Below are 20,039 nucleotides of genomic sequence, written 5' to 3' on the forward strand. Positions count from 1 at the left end.
ATGGAAAAGGATTGGTTTTGACTAGTTACGGTTTTGACAAACCGTTTTGTTTGAATAATTCCTGACCATCTTTAGTATTCTATGGCCTAATTGATATATTTCACTATCCATCTCTCTGAGACTTTAATTCTTTCATTGCCAAGGTAACTTCCTAATATTCAGCCTAAATTTTTCTTTGTAAATTTCATTCCATAGTTCCTCATTATAGAATCATAGAAGATTAGGATTGGATTAGCGTTATACTGCCATATACCACATCTCTCGCCCTGATGTTATCATCTTTCACATATTTACAGTCTTACACACATTGTGACTTAGTGTATATTTTATGTGTTATAATATAAAGAATACAACTGAGATTTATCATTTTGAGAAATATGTGCATATCCTAAGCTACTAAGTCAATTGTGACATGACTATGCGGTGAAATGGTAAAATTAAGATATGATGTGAAATCACAGATCCAGAGAGTCTGAAGGCAGATGCACAATATAGCAAACATCAGTTATTTCTCAAATGAAATGGAGCAAAGGCTTACAGCGAATATTTCTTCAAGAGGCAACATATAACAAAGAAATGGCCCCAAGACCGGATCCTGTAGCCGCTTGACTTGGGGAAGGGCTGTTTACTTCAATTCAAGGTCTATGCACAGAGATAGCCATTGTGCACAGTATTGGGCCATAAATTTGGAACTTGAATTAATAATTAATCAGAAACCCTCATAACAACTTTTAGGGAAGTTCTTAGTAAAGTAACGCTTTCCATGGAGATGTAGTCTTAGAAATACTGCATGTTTGCCCCAATTCTTATTTTACGTCAGTGGAGAAAATCAAGTAGAAAGCTACCTGAGGTTCTGGACTCTGGCCTCTAGTTCAGGCAAACACTCCATTGTAGAGTGGATTCGATTCTGTAGAGTACGTTTATTTTCCATGTCTCGAGGAGACACTTTGAAATCTAAAAGCACAACATAAATTAGTAGAGGGGGCTTAATCTTGTGCAGGATCCATTAACCATACACATTTTCCAGAAATTTCATAAACATGGACATCACAGACTATAAGATCTCTACAGCATTCTGTGTAAATAATAATAATAATAATAATAATAAAATAAAATTCAACCATGAGATTTACAAAAAATTATTTGAAGTCAATATTTGTGAAAGGTGACAATTTAACAGCCCTTAAGGCTAATGTTCTTTACTCATAGAACAGGTACAGCACTATGCAGCTATCCAAATTTCCCTGTTGACAAATATGCTTCAGGCCTGCCCCAAAGGAACCATTTCTACAATGCAAGAGGATCTCTCTCTAGGCTCTTCAGTCTTTGGCCTCTCTAATGAAGCAGCAAACAAGCCTGACAGTTAGTATCGCTTCTAGTAGGATTTCCTGAAGGGTATAAACTTGTCTACTGGGAAATTGGAGTGTGACTACCAAATTATTTCATCCAGACTATCATACAGCCATGAGATGATAGCAACATGTGGAAACTATTGACCAGCTCTTGATTTCAACTGGCAGTCTAGAGCTGAAAGCTCTCTAACCCATTACAAATCCCTGGAGCCATCCAGTCCCTACACAAACTAACAACTTGATTGCAATAACCTTTGACTAAATGTATAATCAGAGTGGGCCCAGCTGTGAGTCCTGCTGCATGCCCATGCAGGGGAATAAGGGTGATTACTGCAAATCTTTAGATAGGTTAACTAGTTTGCAGAGTACTGCCCCTGGTTTTGACTTGGTTCAGGAAGCCCAACAGATAAAGAACTGAGCATTGTATAAAGTGGGTAGCCTACTACAGAGGAGTGATGACCTTCACTTGATGCAAGAACTGACACAAGACATTAACCACAAGGTCAAAACCCTGTTGGAAAGGTGTGAAGGACTTTGAAACCTACCAGGTTCTCCACGTGGAAGATGGGTGACACCAGGTGGGAAAAGCATGTATCTAAACTGTTTATTGTTTTCACGATATGTTTTCTCTGTAATGCTTTGTCCTAAATAAATGTACTATGCTTTGTGAAAGCTGGCTAGTGACTCATCTCCCTGTCATAGCTCTTAGGAGATAACAGTGCTGAAGTAACCTACTAAAGTGATCACTATGAAGAAGAGAAGGAATTGCAACCTAAATCCCCAATCTGCAGGAAGAGGGATGCGAGTTCCCTCCCAGAGAAAGGTGGTGGCCAGAGGCCTAAGTAGGGGTGCTCTCAATGAGGCCAGGAAGAGGTCAGAGGTGTAGTTACTCTGGGACTGTGACAACCTGCATAAATGTTTGCAGGAGCAGGACCATAGGGAGCTCATATATTAGCACATCAAAATGCAATCAGAAAAAGTTTTGAACTTAGGCAGAATATACAACAGAAGGAACCTATTAACTCAGAAATCTAGATCAGGGTAATCATATTTGGTATTAAAGGCTCTATATAAATGTAACGTAAGCAGAGTCTGAATGAGCTCTCCCCTGACATCTAGTGGTGAGCTGTGGAAGAAGACTTCAAAAGCTGATCTCATTTGCATGGACACACCCACCCTGCCTAGGTGCTCAGCATGATGGGATTGCTTGCCCAAATGATCATTTGTGGCTTGTGTTGGATCCCCAGTCTCCTTATTATTGGGGCAGGAGTAATAAAGGGTTGTTATCCTTGTTGTGTGAACCAATAGCAGCAGAACTGTACCTGGCATACCCCGATGGAGGAACTCACCCTCAACTACATGGCACTCACTAGGCAGGAGACATGGGTTCCAAAACCCAATGAGTTGAGAGAGGGTAGGCCCTGTTTAATGGTCCTAGACACCATTTGAGCCTTTCTTTCTTCCTGGCATAATAAGAGCTAATTTAGATTTGATTGAGAGTATTGTTACATGTTGCAGAGCTGAAATTGCTGATACATATGTCTAAGTATTAGACCTACTTTGGGACAGTGTCTCTATTGCAAGAGACTGCCCAGTGTGCACCAGCAGTGAGACTCTGCCTCCCACACTAACAGCTGAAATCACTGAGTGCTGTGTTAATTGGGGGGGTGTGTGTCCTGAAGACATCTTGGTGAGCAGTCAGCAGGGTGGCTGGTGGAGAGGCACGACAAGCAGTCAGCAGGGTGGCTGGTGGAGAGGCGTGGCAAGTGGCTAGCAGGGTGGCTGGCAGAGAGGTGCAGCAAGGAGCCAGCAGGGAGGCTGGTGGAGAGGTCTAGAGCAGAGCCCCGCAGAGGCGTGACAATTGGCCATTGGGGCGACAAGTGAATGCCCGAGCAGCAGAGCGTGTAAGGTGCCTCCTGACCCCCGCCCCTCCACATAGGATGGGAGGTGAACTCTGCAGATGAACCTCTGAACTCTGGGGCTGCACTGGCCAAGGACAGCAACTGTGAGTGGGGTACAGAGAAGGGATGGGCACTTAAGAACCTGAGGGGAAAAGGACACTGCCCAACTTACTTGGGGGTGGGTCTTTTGCTCATGGTTTGAGTTTATGAACCCTAGCTGCAGTGTTTTCCCAAATTAATTCTGAGTTACTTCCCTCCTTTTATTAAAAGTTTTTGCTACACTCAGAATCTGTGCTTGCAAGAGGGGAAGTATTGCCTCTTATAGGGTGGTGTGTAATTGTTCCAGGTCATTGGGTGGGGACTCAAGCCGGTTTTGTGTTGTATTGTTGAAAAGGAACCCCTAGATACTGAACCCGGCCCTTGTTGCTGCTGGCTCCACCTGGTTACAGTCATGTAAATTGAGTGATACCATACCATGCCTAAAGGATTTCTTTTCTAATTGTAACTCCTGGAGCATTTTCTCCAAACACACTTTTTCTTCATTCAGCTTTCTGGAAAACCAAAACAGATGACATTTTCTTAAAAGGTTGCATTCTGATTCCTTCTTAGATTTTTGACTGAATACTTCCACTGTGTTGGGTTGTTTTATTTTCCCCGGTTTCTAGACTGTTCTTTAGTTTTACTTTGGTAGTATTTGTGACAAGACTACTATTAATCAAAAGCCATTGCTCCCATAATACAAAAATAGAAACATTCTGATGGAAGAGATTAAAATGAAAAAGTGCACGCAATACACATACTGTCGGAATCTGCTGTTAGTCTTCTAGCCCCTTCAGAGAATATTTCAAAGGGTAAAAACTAGATTAAGAGCAGTGAAACTTTGTCTTAAATGACTTCAGAGCTCCTCAATCAGGATGCCAGTAACAGACTACACAAGTTTATTATGGGATCAAACTATTTTTTCTGATTAACATGTGATCCATTTCTATACTTACTTGGTATGTGGGGAAAGTTTAAAATTTCTCTTTGGGCCTCCAAAACGGTGCTTGCTTGCAAAAAGGGAAACTCAATTTCTTTTCATCCTTTCAAGAAAAGACTAGGCTAAATAGATAATATCTAGTGTATCAAAGTTACATAAGATGTCTGTAGAGCTCATAGAGAATTAATCATGGAGATATCAATAATATAAAGTGTCATAAGTAACTTTACAGAAAGCTTGACCAAAGCAGAAATGTTATTACTTGATCATTTTGACCGTTTGTCTTTTCTTTTCAAGCCGTTGAATACTTCTCCTGGCCAAGATGTTATCAATCATCCTCTGGCTAGGGAGTGAAACTGCTGCATTGGACTGGTTCCCTAAAGGGAAAATATATACTAAGTAACTTCAAGTTAGTAGTGGGCATGATGCTATTATATTCCTTGTGCATGCAAAACTCCTGTTGATTTTGCTGGGACTGTTTTATGCACAAACAATGCAGGATCTGGCCCCATTGGTTTGTTTACACATTTATATGAAAAAGACAAAACAATTTATTCTGATCTTGCATTCTTAGGTGTAAACCAGGCGTAACTCTGTAGAGAAGTCAGTGGAGTTACACTGGTGTAAAATCAGCACAGATGAGATCATAATCAGATACTATAACTCTATAGAGAATAAGTGCAAAACTGAAGAACATAAAACAGAAGTTAGCACTTCTCATCCTCCAAACCCTTCCTAAAAATTAACCATTTGTTCCTCAGAACACCCCCATAAATTAGATAATAGCTCTAATTTTACAGCTATGGAAAGTGAAATAGAAAGATTAAGTGAACTGTACAAAGCCTCAGAGGGAAAAGCTATGCAATATTGTAATGTATTATCTTGTCCTCGTTCAGCTGACTCTGTTGTTGTTACAATGATTGCCGTTGAAATCTTGTCTACTGTGTAAGAAAATATTAAAGACAATACTGTAAATAACATGGTAACATCTCATTATCTAAAGCAAAACCAGAATGCTTTTAAAGGTGACCACTGAAGATTGTTGTTTAAATTAAATTCTACAGACAACTTCTAAAAAGGACATGAGCTAAGTAGAAAACATAATGGATCAGAAGTTACCACAAGACTAGCCCAGTGAGTTTATACCTGTACTTGTGGATACAGCAACGATTAACTGCCTAGGCTTGGGAAGAAATTTCCCTACATAATGGGGTTTCTTACCCATTCTCTCTGAAGCATGTGAGCTGACCACTGTAGGAAACAGTATGCTGGATTTGATGGACCAGTGGTCTGATCTGATAGGACAATTCCTCTGTTGGATTGCCTATTATTCCTCACTTTGGGCCTGATCCTTTCTCATTGGACTTTGTTTGGAATCAAGATTAGACTATGGTGCTTAGAAACAAATTTCAGTACCACTAACCTTCTAGCAAATTCTCAGAATATATTTGCCTCACTAAGTCCACTCCTGACAGTCCATAGTACTTTTTGATCTCTTTATAAAGTTCTTTTCCTGTCAGGTAATGGTCAACTATCTTTGCAGGCTGTAAATCCCCATCACTGAAAGGTGTGTTGTATTTATGAAAAGAGGGTATCTGAAAAGAAAAAATATCAGTAATCTGAAAATCCCTATTTACTTTTCCCCTTGTATTACCAGACTTTTAGATTTCTCCTCCCCACAGAAACAACCTGGAAGTCCCCAAATATTGGCTAATCACTTGGCCTAAGGTAATTCTACCTTAACAATATTATCTTCCACTTGGATAATACTTTCCATCCTGAAGAATCCCTAAATAATTTATAAACTACCATATATACAACTGTAGATTAAAATAGAATGGATACATAGAACTTATTCAGATTAATGACATTTCTGATAAATGAGGAATTTTCAGTGGAAATGATTCATGGCTGGGGATGCAGCACATTTTCAGATAGTAGTGCTTTTTGGATAAGATGTGTTTGGATAAACAAATGTATTACCACATATGTAATAAATAGTGTGCAGTGGAATGCTTGTTTCATCCTCCATGTCACTGCAGAGTGAGGGATGGGTGTTAGCTCAGGAGAAACAGAGCAACTAACCCAGTGTAATAGGGAAATGTATGCTCTTGGTGGATCTCTTCCCAATATAGTCACTACTAAATTAACACAGGAAGCCAAGCTTGTCTATTTCATTCTTCCACTTGCACATAGACCAGGTTCTCCTGCAGAAGTGAGGGATTGTGGGATGCTGCCTACTCTTTTGATACTTCAATTGGCCTTCCTCATCCAGGACCATTCTGTAATTGCATCAGTGAAAGCTAATTGAGTGAGAATGCACATTAACTTTTCTAGCTAAATGCATGTATAATATTGCTGTCAAGTAAAACTGTCATCTTTTTTGTTTGCTGTCTTCTCTGGACCATGGTAATAAACACAAGAGTACAGACATTGGTGGCACAGTTGACTGTAGTCTGTGCCACATAAAACAATCCTTTTAGCAGTCAAGATTCAATGGCAGAGAAAAGGGAGCAGAGGTGACTCAATAAAAACCCAAGTGGATAAGTAGTGAGGGGCAAAGGTGTGAGGGGCTTGGAAAGTGATGAGAAGAAGCTTCAACTTCAGGTGGTGGAGAAGGAGTTAGCGGAGGCATTCAAAGACTGGGGTGACATAATCAGGACGATGGGCAAGAAAGATCATAGCAGATGTTTTCTGTTGATGGCAGAATGCCCTGTCGGTGTCAAGGAGGCTGGAAAGGAGGAGGTTATAGATCAGGGTGGCCAATCTGAGCCTGAGAAGGAGCTGGAATTTACCAATGTACATTGCCAAAGAGCCACAGTAATACATCAGCAACCTCCCATCATCTCCCACACCCCACTCCCAACACCTCCCACTCACCAGCAGCCCCGCCGATCAGTGCCTCCCCCTCCTTCCCCGCACCTCCCAATCAGCTGTTTCATGGCATGCAGGAGGCTCTGGGGGGGCGGGGGAAGGAGCGAGGGCATGGCAGGCTCAGGATTAAGGGCAGGGCCTGTGACAGAGCCAGGAGTTGAGCAGTGAGCACCCACGGCACACCGGAAAGTTGGCGCCTGTAGCTCCAGCCCTGGAGTTGGTGCCTATACAAGCAGCCGCATATTAACTTCTGAAGAGCCGCATGTGGCTCCAGAGCCACAGGTTGGCCACTCCTGTTATAGACCATAATCAGAAGATGATGCTCCCCACCCATCCAGCCTGCATAGACGTTTTCTGCTTTCTCTAACCTTTCAGCCTCTACTCTCCAGGTCCTCTTAAATCACTTTTTCCTCAGACACTACAACCCCTCTTTTTTTTTCTCTAGCTGCCTCCAGACCTTTTAAAGGTTAACTTCAATCTAGTTGCCTCTGCACTGTATTCTGGTGTGTGCTTCTCTGTGTGGCTGGCCTCCTCCTATGCTTCAAAGATAGGATCCTGAAATGACCGGGGCAAGGTCTCCCCGGCTGAATAAGTAAATCTTTCCCCTTAAGAACAGGCAGCACCTTTGGCCCTCGTGAGTGGAAACTCATGGAAAATGGCCCATGACTCATGGGACATCTGCTACAAAGACTGTTTGGGACTGGGTTATGGCCTCTGATGATAAAATACTGCAAATATACAGTGATCTACAGTGGAAACAACTAAAAACTTTCAGCTTACTCTAGAGTAAAATACTGCAGGGCTGGGTGTAACGTATGTTATTACAGAGCTGGTTGAAGCCCTAAGCTTAGGGCTGCAATGTGGACATGTGGTTTTGTTCAGAGAGAACCTCCTTTATGTAACAAAATGAATTGCCAACCAGCGCTTAAACACTTAAAAAAAAAATCCTTGCTGTAAAGGATAGTTACTTTTAGGTTGTGCTTTGTCAACAAGACCAGCTTCTGATAGATGGCTTGGACTCCAGCATGGTCTGGTGGTTGTGGTTGGTCTAACTCTCTGGCCGGGTCACTCATCTAGCAGGAATTAGAGTGGTTCCTATTAACGTCACTTTACAAGACCTCAGAATACTTTTGCAGATCTAAAAATAGAAAAAGAAACATCTAGAACTGAAAAATATAAAGAAACCAAATAAATGAGATGGCCTAGCTCAATCTAAAATGTCCATGTAGATGCCTGTGATGTGATTGGTTATTTCAGTTGATACAGAATTTTGAATTCAGGCTTCAGAAAGTAAGGGATTGTTAGTGTAAACTCCCCAGCTGACCTCAACTGCCATGGCAGATTCCAGGGAAGAGAGGCGGTTTCTTGGATAGCCAGGGATCAAGTCACATAATGCTAAATAGAAACACAATCAACACCTTGAACTATATCCAGAAGTGAATAGGACACCAATGAAGCTGTTGAAGAACTGCTGAAATATGTCTCTCTTGGCTAACTGACAGGCAGCCACATTCTGCACTAGCTGTAGATATATTAAGACGTTACTTTTAATACAATGATATGGTTTCTATGGTACATTTAATTTAATTAATTACTTTGTAGGCTACTTTGAAGCTGAAAAATGCTGCATAAAAGCCAAGTATAATCATTAACTCAACCAGTGATTTAATTAAGTGTAAGGTTCTGTATAAACTCTGAGTCTTGAGTTGCATTTTCAAACTGCAGGGCTAACTCCTAGTTTCAGTTTGAAATCTATTCCAGTCCTTACGATGTTACACATAGTGTAACTTATAATTACATACGAGTTAGAACTCTTCGGACCTAAAGCTTCCTGTAGGTTTTGTAAGAAACCATGTGCTAATATCTACTCTCATTTACCCTGGTACAAATGTATAAGCTTGTATGGAGTTAGTCCAGGTTTACAGTGATGTAACTGAGAACAGAATTTGGTCCCGATCTGCAAATCCATTCTCTCCTGGTGATTGATTGCTAAAGCAAGTGATGTCTAGTTTGTAGAGCTGAGTTGATTTTCTATTTCATGGAAAGTAACACAATTTCAATGAAATGAAAACCAAAAATGTCAAAATTTCCCAAAATTTTAAAAATTAAGGTCAGAATGTTTTGTTTTAATAACATCAAAATGTTTTATTCTAATTTATTCATTTTATATTATATTAATTCTATTATACATTTTTTAAAGGAAAGTAATTTCACAATGGAAAACAAAAATGTTACATTCTGAAAATGTCAGAACAGAATATTTTGACCTTATCAGAACGCTCCAGTCCATAATTTTCAAAACAAAATTTACTCAAAATTAACACAGTGTCACAAAATATTTCACTTTTGATTAATTAGCTTTTTCCAATAAAATATTTTTACATCAGAAAATTTCCATCCAGATCTACTAGTTTGGATATTTACTCTTTAATAGTTAGATACTTCGCAATCTTTCCACACAAACTATCTCCTTCAACTGAAAGTAAATAGGCATCCGAAAAGTTCGTAGTGGTTTATTTAATTATTTAGCTCAACATCTGATGACTAGGTTTTTCTCTAACAAGTATTTTGCATTATCACATCATAAAAGACTCCCCAAATTATAAAATCCCACCCTGTGTTGAAACAAGACCTAAACATATCAAAAAGAAGCAGTGATGATGGGATATTGCCACCTGTGCAAACAGAAGTGTGAAATATACATTTTACCTTATTTTTAAGTTCCAAGCTTGAGAAGTCTGAAGAAAACTGGGGATGTTGTTAAAATAAAGGCAACTAACATACACTTTGTCAGGAAGGTAATAAGTGTCCCGCCTGACTGGGCAGTGTTTAGTTGTTATGTATAGTTGCTATGGGAGTGAAATGTAACTTTGTTTAGTTAGTGTCTTTGTGGTTCTACTGCCTGAGAATATTATTATGATTTTTTTTTTCAAATGCATGTAGATTTGCAAGGAAATGAGATGCTTACATTTGCCAACAGCCCATGGCAACATCATTTCAAATGTTTGGCCAGTCCTGATGTGTGATATTTTAAGTCACATGTGTACATTTAACTGACAATACTAATACTTTCACCAGCATTTGTTATTTTGCTAAAAAAAGCATTTTTTCAGCATTTTTTTAAATTTTGCTAATATGCATGAAATAGACACCATAATCTAAAAGATTAATCTAGCTCACATCTGGGGGGGGGGGGGGCTCCAAAAAACAATTGGTTAAGCATCACATCATAACCAAGGGGCCAAATTCCCTCCTGGTGTAAGTGAGAGCAATTCTATTTATCTCAACAAAATTGTGCCTACATACAACACCAGTGAACTTGGTCCCAGGTCATCTTGTGTGAATTGCTTGGCTAATTTATGATTTATACAACACATTTGGCTTGTTGGAAGTGTTTTTCTCTATATTGTTGAGATTGATTTCAGTCATCTTTCATCATTAAACTTCAAAATCTCCTTGGCTCACTCAGTTAAAAGTTTTCTTTCTAATAATCTAAAGAAATCTGAGTCTGATTCCAGGTTTTTGTCTTCACAGGAATTCTGTACCTTAGCTGTGCAGTGTTTCACTCTCCATCCTTTGATACTTTGATAATTCATAAATCTTGTTGCATCTTTGCTATAATTTTAACATACAGTCTTACAGCAATGTTTGAATTTGGTTCTCTAGGGGAGTAAAAAGAACCCGTGTAGACAAGGAAATTTGCCTGCCACTATAGAAAGTAAATAGTGTTTGCTAATGAATAGTTTCAAGGATACGAGCCGACTGAGAGAATCTTCCACTTCTCTGACATGATTTCAGACTTCATTAGCAATCACTTTCCCACACTAGCAGTCGCAGGGAAATGAAGGTATTTGGATTCTAGTTGCTCCCCTGATGAGATGGGTAGCTTCATTCTGCCTGGTTTTCATTCTGTTCAGTTTCAGCTGTTCTCAGCAGCAAATGTTCCTGTTGGCAAGGTCAGTCATGTAACTTGAACAGGTACTGCTGGGTGATGGAACTGTGTTTGTGTTCCACCAAAACGACCGAAGGGCTGCATACAAAAATTGTTCACTACAGACACTTCACAGGTAGTTAACCCAAGTGAAGTTATAGTCTCTCGCAAGGAGAGCCATTTAAAAGTCAACAGTACTGCTGAAGGAAATACTTTTTTTTTTTTTTTAAATCAGGTGCTTTCATATTCATAACAGTCCATAAACAATCTATATTGAGATTTGAGAAGCATGTTACATCTTGAATAAAATGCATCTACAGACACAATTCTACACCTCTTGAATTCAATGCAAGCTTTGCCACTGTCTCAAATTGAAGCAGGATCAGGTCTCCTGTTTAAACATACATGCAAAAGTCCAAGCAAAACAAGCCAAGATAATCAATTTAGGGCGTTCTTTTTATTTACAAATGTAAAAGCAGTTAGCAAACAGAAAAAGCCTGTTTTCCTGTGTTACTATTTTGATATCAAACCGACAAGTACATCACACCTCTAGGGATATTGCAGGTTTGTGACACATGTGAATAACTAGACCGAACAGATACAAAACATAAATGTTACATCAGAATTATAACTCTAATTGTTACTCCCTGTAATGCTTCCCAGGATTACCCTGAGTTGAGGGGTACACCTTGCTGCCACCTGCCCTTAGTGTGAGAAAGCTTTGTCTGTGTCTGCCATGCATCAGCTCCCCAACCCCACTGGCAACACAAGCGCTCCCCTCTAGGCCTTGCAGGCCCTGCTGTTACTCTGCAGGTTAACGATAGGCACCCATCAGCTCTCAAGCTCTCCAAGTGTCCCCCTGGGGTGTCCACCCTCTTGTCCACTGGAAACTCATAGTCCAGAGGAACAGGACAACCCAGCTTACTGGCTCCACCTCAGACCGCCGCGCCGGGTAACTCACAGCACTTAGATTTGTTTATAGTGAATCAAATATAAGTTTATTTAACAAAGCACAGAGATTCAAGTGACAGCAAGTAGAAATATTGGCAACAAATGGATATAAAAAAATCATAACACGTTCTAGAGCCTGGATTTAATTAACATGATACACTCATGTCTAGTAGGGTATTGCTCACTCAGAATCCTTGCAGCACTCTACAGCTTCTTCTTTCATGACACATGCATGTTGTTAGCTAGTCTCCAAGGTGAAGGATTCAATGTGTGTCTTTGCACTCCATATACATGGGACCAATTCTTCATTTTTATTCATAAACAGGACATCACCTCCCCCCGCCGCCCTTTGTTTCAGCCTGTGGATTTCCTCTCTTATAGATTTTTGCAATCTCTCAATTTGCACCTGGCTCAGTGTGCAAATAGGCATACAGCATGAGGTGGACAATACACAAATGGCCAGACTGGGAGTTAGGTGTCAGTTACTGCCTGCCTGAAAGGAACATCTCTAAAGTATGTCACCTTCTGGTGACCTGCCTTAATTCCAAGACCTTAAGAGCATAATTTTCAGAATAGATACATAACTCCTCAAATATTATCCATATATAGATTTTGCAGGGATTATGACAATCAGTAGGCTACTTGCTCTCAGTAGAGACCTCACATGTCACCCTTCAGTGAACTATTATGCAGATATCCGTCCCAGGGATCCCTGTAAAACCCTATGCACCCCTGTACTTTTTGACATTTGACATCAAGAAGTCCCTGGGTCACATCCTCCTCCTAATAATACCTACCTCTTATATAGCACTTTTTATCAGTAGATCTCAACGTGCTTTATTGAAAAGACACAGAGAGGTAAAGTGACTTGCCCATGGTCACCCAGCAAAGAGCCAGAAATAGAACCTGCCTGTTCTGAGTCCCAGTCTAGTGCTCTATCGAGTAGGCCATGTTTGTGTTATGGATGCTCTATAGATGATATACCCATACACGAGATCTCACCATACTATTTTTAAAGTGGATCTTGACTACATGATAGTACTTTAATCCTTCATAGTCCATTTATAAATTAGTCAATAAGAAAGCTATAGCACATCAAAAATATTGTAATAACTCATTATGGTTACTTTTCTTTTTAAAAGAAAGGAAAAGCCCCAGAGGTAAATAACACAGTTTCATCCCTGCTACTTTCTTGTCTTTGGCCAGTCTGGATCATTCCCAAATTAATACTTCCCTTTTGTGGAAAATATAATTAATAAAACAAAGACAATTATGAAACATAAAGAAGTGAAGCAAGATCAGTCTTTGAAGCAGCAGTGAATATTCTCATGAGGGAAATTATCTATTGTTGTGTATCTCCATTAAAGATTCATCTTGATTATAAAAACTAAACGTTCCACATCCTTGAAATAGTTAAAGAGAAAAAATACTTTTCAGAATTAAGTTTGAGAAGCTGAATTTTATAATTAATCCTAACATATCACAAATATGTTCAATGCCCCAGAGTGTACAGTTTTCTACTGTACACTCTAAGTTTGGTATATTTCCATTGTTAACATTTTTTAGTTTGTCTTTATAGTTTAACACATAGTAATGCTCATGTTCACCACGGAAGATTTGACTAGAGGTTTCCAACATTTTAAACTCATTTTCCTCATGCCCCACCTATGTGAATGATTTTGGGGTAGGGGGCAGTATACACATACCATTTTATAGCCTTCAGTCACCAATACCCTTGTCCTACCTCCCTTCTCTCTCTGTATACATACAGTGACTGAACTCTCAAGGCCAGCTAACAAAGCAAGTTTGAGTTATGTAATTTCCATTGGTCAGTATTCTCTAATGAAAGCCACTAGAACTGAAAGAGTGACTCCATGAGAAAAATCACTTGGGGCTACAATATGCAGACCTCATACTGATGCACTATTGGCAGGGATGAAAGTAAAATTGAAAACTTACAGGTATGGGGGCCGACTCCGCCCCCCCCCCAGAAGGGGTGGGGCCTCGGGCAGAAGAGGCGGGGCTGGGGGGGGTCAGCGTCCCCTAGCCTGCCCTTCCAGGCTGCCTGGCCCACACCGCCCGGAGCTCCAGCGGTGATTTAAAGGACCCGGGGCTCCGGCCGTCGCTGCTGCTATCGCAGCAGCAGCCAGAGCCCCAGGCCCTTTTAAATAGCTGGCCCAGGGCAGCTGTTTCTTTTAGTCAGCCCCTTCCCCCCATTGGCAACCTGGGGAGGGGGGAAAGGGGCAGCAATGATAAAGCGCTTAAAGGGCTGCTGTGACAGTGCTTTAGGGGCTGGTACCAGTGGCCACTTTTTATCGGTACGCCGTACCGGCCCATACCACCTTACTTTCACCCCTGACTATTGGGGAAGAGAAGCCATCACCTATTACTAGGAGAATACTAGTAAGCTGTATGGTGTGTGAACACAAACCATATTTAGAGCAAACTATAACAAAGTAGTAGTGTTGACAGGGCACTGCACTTAGGAATTTTGAAAGTACTTCTAAATTCTTTATTGTAGCTGACAAGTTGTTCATTGGAGGACTGCAGGTACCTTCCTAAAGAACTTGCTTCTACCTCTTGGGAGTCCCCTAATGGAATACATAGGACGCATTGCCTATTGGTTAGAGTATAGGTCTTATTCGGGGGTAGAAGTTTTGGGTCAGAGCACTGAGTTCCAGGTCCTGCCCCAGACATGCTGAGTTACCATGGATAAATCACTTACTCTCTTTTTAACATTATTACATGTCCTGGAGTGGCCACCTCCAAGAATCCTTCATCTGAAAAGAAGTGTTAGGCTATTAAACTGACAACTGTGATTGGCCCACAGATGTTATTTTACACTGTGTGTGATCATCTAAGTCCTGATAGTCCAATGAAGTGGAATGATTAAAGAATTATAGTAACTAAGACTGTTAAAAAAGGAAGTCCAGTTTGGTCTCATGTGTAAGCACTCAGGCAAAGCCAGCAAGCAAACCTCCTGGGGGAAAAGAATCACTAACTTGTAAGAAGACTCAAGATTAGCCCAGATGGCCATACCAGGCAGGTGAACGCCTTCTAATAGGAATTATCTGACCTTATATGCAAAAGGGATATGTTTATCTAACTGGTTCCTGTAGCCAAGTTCAAATAATTCCTTTGAAGTACCACTTGTTAATAGGAAGGATATTAAAAGTCTGTTTGTCAAAGCTTTCTGAGCATCATTTAGATATTGACTGCTATCTTCGGGCTTGGCTACACTTGCGAGTTAGTGTGCATTAAAGCAGCTCCGGGCGCACTAGCTCACTTCCTGTCCATGCTGGCAAGGCACGTAGAGCACTCTGACAACGCAGCGAGAACGCTCCTGGTACTCCACCTCGGCAAGATGAATAACGTTTGCTGTGCCTTGGCTACAATGCCCGGGCATCAGTGTGGACAAGGTGTTGCATTACTGCGCTCTGATCAGCCTCCGGAAATGTCCCATAATCCCCTTAAGTCAAGTGGCCACTCTTGTCATTGTTTGAATCACTGTAGGAATGCAGATATGCCCTTTGAAAGCTCCATTTCTGAGAGCTGGCTGCTTAGCTGCTCTGAGACAAACCAATCATTAGTATGGAATGCTGTGTGTGTGAGAGAGAGAGGCGGGGAAGAGGGGGAGGTCTGCTGCTGTCTGAACTTACAAGACAGCATGCTGATATGCTCTCAGCCCCCCCCCCAAAACCCACTCTCTCCCCCCACATACACACAACACACTCCCTGTCATATTCCACCCCACCCCTCATTTGAAAAGCATGTTGCAGTCACTTGCATGCTGGGATAGCTGCTCATAATGCACCGTTCCCAATGCCACTGCAAGTACCACAAATGTAGCCACGCCAGTGCGCTTGAAGCTGTCAGTGTGGACAGACTGCAGTGCTTTCCCTACTGCACTCTACGGTTTAACTCAAAGCGCTCTACATCTGCAAGTGTAGCCATGCCCTTAAATTGTGAAGAAAAAACATCACAAGAAGAATTTACTTAAATCTTTTGCAATTGAGAAATAGCCTGGTTTTTTTACTGACCACAAAGAGGACTGTCTAAAATGATGACAAGGTTATTCTCAGCACTGGTATATACAATAAGTGCATGCCCATACAAGAAGAACTTTCTTGACAAGCTCGGTAGGGGCATGTTACAATAACCCAGAGATGCCATGGGCACTGACCTAGAAGAAATGTAAGGTGATTACAAGACTTATCCTACCCAGTTATCGCTTCCCTTTATATGGGCACAGGGGTTGGGAAGGAAGGAGCAAAGGGACTTATTCTCCTCCCCTCCCCCCAACATAAGGGCCAGGGATAATTGTAGCTCCTGAGCTTGAGTACATTAAAGATTGTGAAGTGCTTGGAAGTATGACTGACTGATAGGGGAGTACAGGGACCAGTGTAATTGGGGGAGTGGACATGGCAGAGGGAAGAGGGAATCCTCCATTTGGGGAAAAGAAGGAAACGTTTCTGTAGCAGGTGTATTTTTATATGGTGGTCATTTTTACTCCCAGATGGACCAGTAAGCAGAAGAAGCTGTCAAATGTGTATGACAAATAAAATTTTTTGTGTAGATGCTACCACCACATATGTGATTTCTATTGTATGTATTATTAATTTAAATTTTAGACATGAAATCAGTTTTTGATTGGCTAAGCAAACTAGAGTAAGCCATATCTCAAAAACTCAAATCTCTTTGCAGTGTAGTTGTAGCTGTGTTCAGCCCAGGCGATTAGAGAGACAAGTTGAGTGAGGAATAGCTTTTATTGGACCAACTTCTATTGGTGAGCGAAACAAGCTTTTGAACTACACAGCTGACCTAGGGCACATCAACTCAAAGCAGCACCAGATCCTGCCAGAACAACAGATGCAAAACCTGCAGACGTATCTCCACTGCTACAATGATCACCATCCCCCACAACACACCTTTCAAGATCCATGGGTCCTACTCATGCCTGTCACAACATATGGTGTACTCATCTGGTGCACTAAATGCCCCAATAACAACTATGTGGCTGAAACTAGGCAATCACTATGCTCTCAAATGAACTCACACAGGAAAATGATAAAAGACCAAAAAAAACCTATCACCTGTGGGTGAACTGTTTTCACAAAGCGATCATTCTATATCTGACCTCTCAGTCCTCTTACTCAAAGGAAACCTGCACACTTTCAAAAGACAAGCCTAGGACCTAAAATTTGTTACTCTGCTAGTCAAATTATGGATTGAACAGAAACAGTGGATTTTGGTTTATTACTATAATTTGTAACCTACCGACTCCCTCTTTTTGTCCTGTGACTGCAGAGAGGTTAACAGGCCACTCTACCTTGAATGCTCCCTTACAATATGTGCTCAGTGCTTATGCTAAACAATCTTTTCCACTTTGCATTTTGCTGTGATGCTGGGAGTACCTTTCCCAGACCTGAAGAAGAGCTGTGTGTAGCCTCAGAAAGACAAGCTTTTGAGCCATGTCTACACTACCGTGGTAAGTCAACCTACGCTATGCAACTCCAGCTACATGAATAACATAGCTGGAGTCGACGTACCTTAGGTTGAGTTACTGCGGGGTGGGTCTACACTGATTTTCTCCCGTCGACTTACCTTACTCTTCTCATCGGGGGTAGAGTACAGGGGTTGACTGGAGAGCAATCTGCAGTCGATTTGGCAGGTCTTTATTAGACCTGCTAAATCAGCCGCCAGTAGATCGATCTCAGAGCATTGATCCCTGCCATAGTGTAGACTTGCCCTCCCCAAGAGATGTTGGTCCAACAACAGATATTACCTCACCCACCGTGTCTCTTTGTATACAATATTCCATAGACAATTCTCTAGATAGGTTTTTGTGTGTGTTTGTTCTGAAAACTTTATTTTAGAGGCAAAGTGTTAAACTGATTGAAATTTCACAAGATTAACATTATTGCTAAAAGTGCATGAATCAATTAAAAAATCAAAGTACATAATTAAAACATAAGGCTAAGCAATATTAGCTATACAATTAAATAATTATAGAAATACAGTAAATAGTACAGTTACTGAGAAATAGAAGACAAATAAATTAAAACAACACTGATAAAAGGTACTAGAGTAAAATAGGTATAAATAAAGAACCCCTAACATTCTAATACACATGAAACTGTAAAAGGGAGTGCTCAAACTCCTTGTCCATAAAACAGAAAACAAGAGACAAAACATTAAGGACCAGTTGCCAAGTGGTGCCGAGTAGCTGGAAGTTGCAAGTAGTCCGCGCTGCTCAGGATCAGGCCCCCAGTGCACAGTATAACACATATGGGTGCAAATGTATATGAAATGTACTATTTGAAGATAAAAGCCATGTGTAATAAAATGCTAGAATCCATGGTAACGTTGCATAAATTCCAGTTACATCTTCGTTCAAGTCTTAGGCTATGGCTACACCACACCGGAGAATGGTCTATGAGGATATGAATTGTAAGAGCATGGCATTTTGATGCAATCAACTGGTCCATGTGGACACTGCTGACGCAAACTAAAAGGTACCGAGTTTGCATAAACTTAGTCCTCTTTCAAACAGGACTACATTCATGCAAACTAGCCTTTTAGTTTGTGCCTACAGAGTCCACACAGGGCAGTTAGACTGTAACATTTTGGTGCACTCTGCAATTCACACCCCTGTAGGCTGCACTGCAGCGCAGCAGCATAGACAAGCCCTTAATGTCTTCGCTAAATTCAATGCATAGGAAACATCTGCTGCTTTTTAATTTTAACTGCTAAAGGAGTCAGACTTTAAAATGTTAGTCTATTGAACCACATCTGTACCCTATTGAAATTGGATGAGTATTGGGGTGGTTGTGCACATCTTATTTTCAACTAGATTTTCTGCTTTCATTGATCCTCCTTCTTCACTGATCCCTTCTTTTGTCCCCATCTACTATGTTCCAAAAATAGAAAATGTATAATATGCTGACAGTTTGTTTTGTGATACATAAAATTTGGGTCTGAACTTGTCCTCCAAGATAGCTAATTTACACAGTGCACGGTAACACTTCCTTGGGTTTAGCGGAATACCAACAGAGAATAAAAATGCTCTTTTCTATAAATAAGAGCATGTAATAAAATGTGGAGTTGAACAAGTAACAACGTTATACAGAAAATACATCTCATGCAATGGCACACAAAACAACTAATGAACTTAAATTATTCTTGGGACTAATCCAGTTATCTCTATAAACTAAAAATCACATTATACAAGAGCACAGACAATCTACTGCAATTTTTTTCTAAAATTGCTGGCTAGAAAAGTTTTGATTGTCCCAGATTTTCTCCACTCTTTTCATGATGCACTGGAAGTGAAAAATATAAGTATATAAAATGTCTGAAAAATGTACCATGCATATATTAAAAATCCAGGTAAATAAATGTACATCATCTTGCAAGGCGCTGATCACCCTGGCCTCAATCTAGCAAAGCACTTACAAATGAGCTTAACTTTAACCAAGTGTATAGCTTTATGGACTTCAATGGGGCAACTCACATTTTAAAGTTGAGCACATGATTGAGTTTTGCTGGCCTGGAGACAGGTTGGTGGATGGAGCCTTAACTGATGATTAGGACTGTATCACGATTAAAATTTTTTTGATTGACAGACCAAACAAATACAGAGTAATTTAACTGGTGCTAAAATAAAGTTCATGCTGATATTACTTTGTAGTATTTCCATGATTTCTTCAAAGTTGAAATCTAGCCACTGATTTTCTACTCGTGTTACATCATTCCTGTAAATCTTTTCTTGAGTTAGCAAAACCCTCTTATTTAACAACCCTGCAGCACTTTCATATAACTCCTCTGGGTCCCCCTAATGTATCACAGAAATGTTGATGGACATTTTTTTTTAACCCATAAAGTATCAAGGAACAAACTGTAATTATCTGAATTTATTATCCAACGTAAAGTCTTGTCTTGCAGCCTGGGAAAAACAAAAATTTGCATATGCTGAATCTTAGATGTTAGTGTTTAACTATTGCTGCAATACCCAAACCTTATTAACACAAAAACCATTTCCTAGAATCCGA

General features: G+C 40.4%; 1 protein-coding gene across 4 annotated transcripts in view; it reads right to left on the bottom strand.

Moving 5' to 3' along the window:
* Positions 1 to 9,897, bottom strand: part of LOC128837650 (uncharacterized) — a 32,485-nt gene extending 22,588 nt beyond the window's left edge. For 2 of the 4 annotated variants that reach the window (XM_054028913.1, XM_054028915.1), the window contains exons 1-4: positions 9,816 to 9,897; positions 4,495 to 4,609; positions 3,728 to 3,804; positions 846 to 954 (exon numbers count right to left, since the gene is read on the bottom strand). In XM_054028913.1, coding sequence (XP_053884888.1) covers positions 846 to 954; positions 3,728 to 3,804; positions 4,495 to 4,568 — 260 coding nt within the window. In that variant the 5' untranslated portion in view covers positions 4,569 to 4,609; positions 9,816 to 9,897. The other 2 variants (XM_054028914.1, XM_054028917.1) reach the window with 2 other exon arrangements.
* Between the last annotated feature and the right edge of the window lie 10,142 nt (positions 9,898 to 20,039).

The sequence above is a fragment of the Malaclemys terrapin genome, chromosome 5 (genome assembly GCF_027887155.1).
Source record: "Malaclemys terrapin pileata isolate rMalTer1 chromosome 5, rMalTer1.hap1, whole genome shotgun sequence".
NCBI lineage: Eukaryota > Metazoa > Chordata > Testudines > Emydidae > Malaclemys > Malaclemys terrapin.